The following is a 1557-nucleotide window of genomic DNA, read 5'->3' as shown; positions in this document are numbered from 1 at the left end:
TGTAAGGAAAAAGGTTGTTTAGAGTTCACTAAAGAGATAAACCAGACCCCAATTTGTACTAACAAACTTTTTCTTATCTTCAGATAATCTTCAGCCTCTTCAATTTAGGAATGTTAAAAGCTATTCCTAAATTCCTGTCTGTGTTGTACCTGAACAGAGAAAATAATCAATCTGAAGATTTATCTTTTCAGTTTAGGAAGGTTAAAAGCTATCTAACCAATCCATACAGCTATCCTATATTCCAATCTGCAATGAACCAACATTATTTTAAAAGAGAGAAAATACATCAAATTAAAATACGAAATACAAAATAACTGTGTTAGTTAACAAATTAAAAAATCCATGTCATTTGTCCCTCAGAGCCAGTATAGAACTATCTTCTCAAAATTAGGAATGAAGAAAGCAGATCAGCAGTGGTTCATATTGTCCACAATGATAGATAGGTAGATAGATAGAAAAAGAAAGAGAAAGAGAGAGAAAACCAAAAGATATAAAGAAGATTTCAGTACAGTTATTTTATTTATATATTTCTAAGAATATCATACTTCCAACCAGATATCTCTTGGCTATCAGAAAAGTTTATGTTAAGAGGACCAACCCATATAGGGAATCCTCCCTGCATATGGGTGGCTGACCTTGAGGCTGGCAGAATATTTTTTTTTTAAAGTGATATTACTCTTGAGCTAAGTTGAATCAGGTAGTGAGAAGAGGAATAATTGGGGGTGTGATGAGGAGAAAGGGAAACAGCTCAGTGACTTGCTTAGAACAAGATATGGCCTTAGTAAGTGATATTATCCACAAGAACATAGAAGCCCTTTTAGATATGAAAGCACAGAAGATAAGGGGACCTCCAAAGTATAGCTATGGAACTAGTTTCCCCCACCTTGGGATTTGTTTTTTAAGGGGAAAAATGTTACAGACCATCAAACAATTTTTCCCTGCCAGATTTTGATGCCAGAGTTGGCTTCTCTCAGAATTGTAGCTTTGGAAGAAGGTGGGAAGTTTATTGGTCACCGGATTATCCCGGTTACTGCTGTGTGCTCTGGTAAGACTTGATCATTTTTCTGATCTTTCAACTTGACTGTTTCTCTCTCTTCTTTTTTTAACCACAATCTTGGGGTAGCTTCCTATGAATCTTAATGTCCTTCATAGAGCCAGAGGTGAAGGTTGGCTCAATAGCCAGCAATTAACTCAAAGCCGTTTTTGTGCATTCTTCAGAAGCGTAAAATACTAAAGTAGGATCTCTTTGTGAGAACTAGAAAATCTGAAAACCTTTTACAGTATTCATGTCTAATTGATTACAAATAGAAGTAGCTTCACAGTGCTTTAACCCTACTCAGGGCTAAAAGATTTGAAAGTGAGGATACAGAGAACTATAGGAAATGGAGTAATGTGTGCCACCAGACTTTTTCCTTAATTTTTTCTCCTTATATTTGAAAGAATGCACAAAGAGAGCTCATTCCTTAAGGAAACATATATATATATATATATATATATATATATATATATATATATATATATATATATATATATATATATATATATATATATATATAT

The 1557-nt window shown here is 33.7% G+C and overlaps 1 protein-coding gene across 1 annotated transcript in view; it reads left to right on the top strand.

Annotated features, from left to right (window-relative positions):
* LOC107290817 (1-phosphatidylinositol 4,5-bisphosphate phosphodiesterase beta-2) overlaps nucleotides 1–1557 on the top strand; it is a 42210-nt gene that overhangs the window by 22628 nt on the left and 18025 nt on the right. The window contains exon 9 of the mRNA XM_015819743.1: nucleotides 946–1045. Coding sequence (XP_015675229.1) covers nucleotides 946–1045 — 100 coding nt within the window. The remainder of the gene's footprint in view (nucleotides 1–945; nucleotides 1046–1557) is intronic.

Source organism: Protobothrops mucrosquamatus, unplaced genomic scaffold (genome assembly GCF_001527695.2).
Source record: "Protobothrops mucrosquamatus isolate PMUCROS unplaced genomic scaffold, P.Mucros_1.0 scaffold972, whole genome shotgun sequence".
NCBI lineage: Eukaryota > Metazoa > Chordata > Lepidosauria > Squamata > Viperidae > Protobothrops > Protobothrops mucrosquamatus.
Note: the sequence above shows the minus strand (reverse complement) of the source record. Positions and strands in the feature narration are given on the sequence as shown.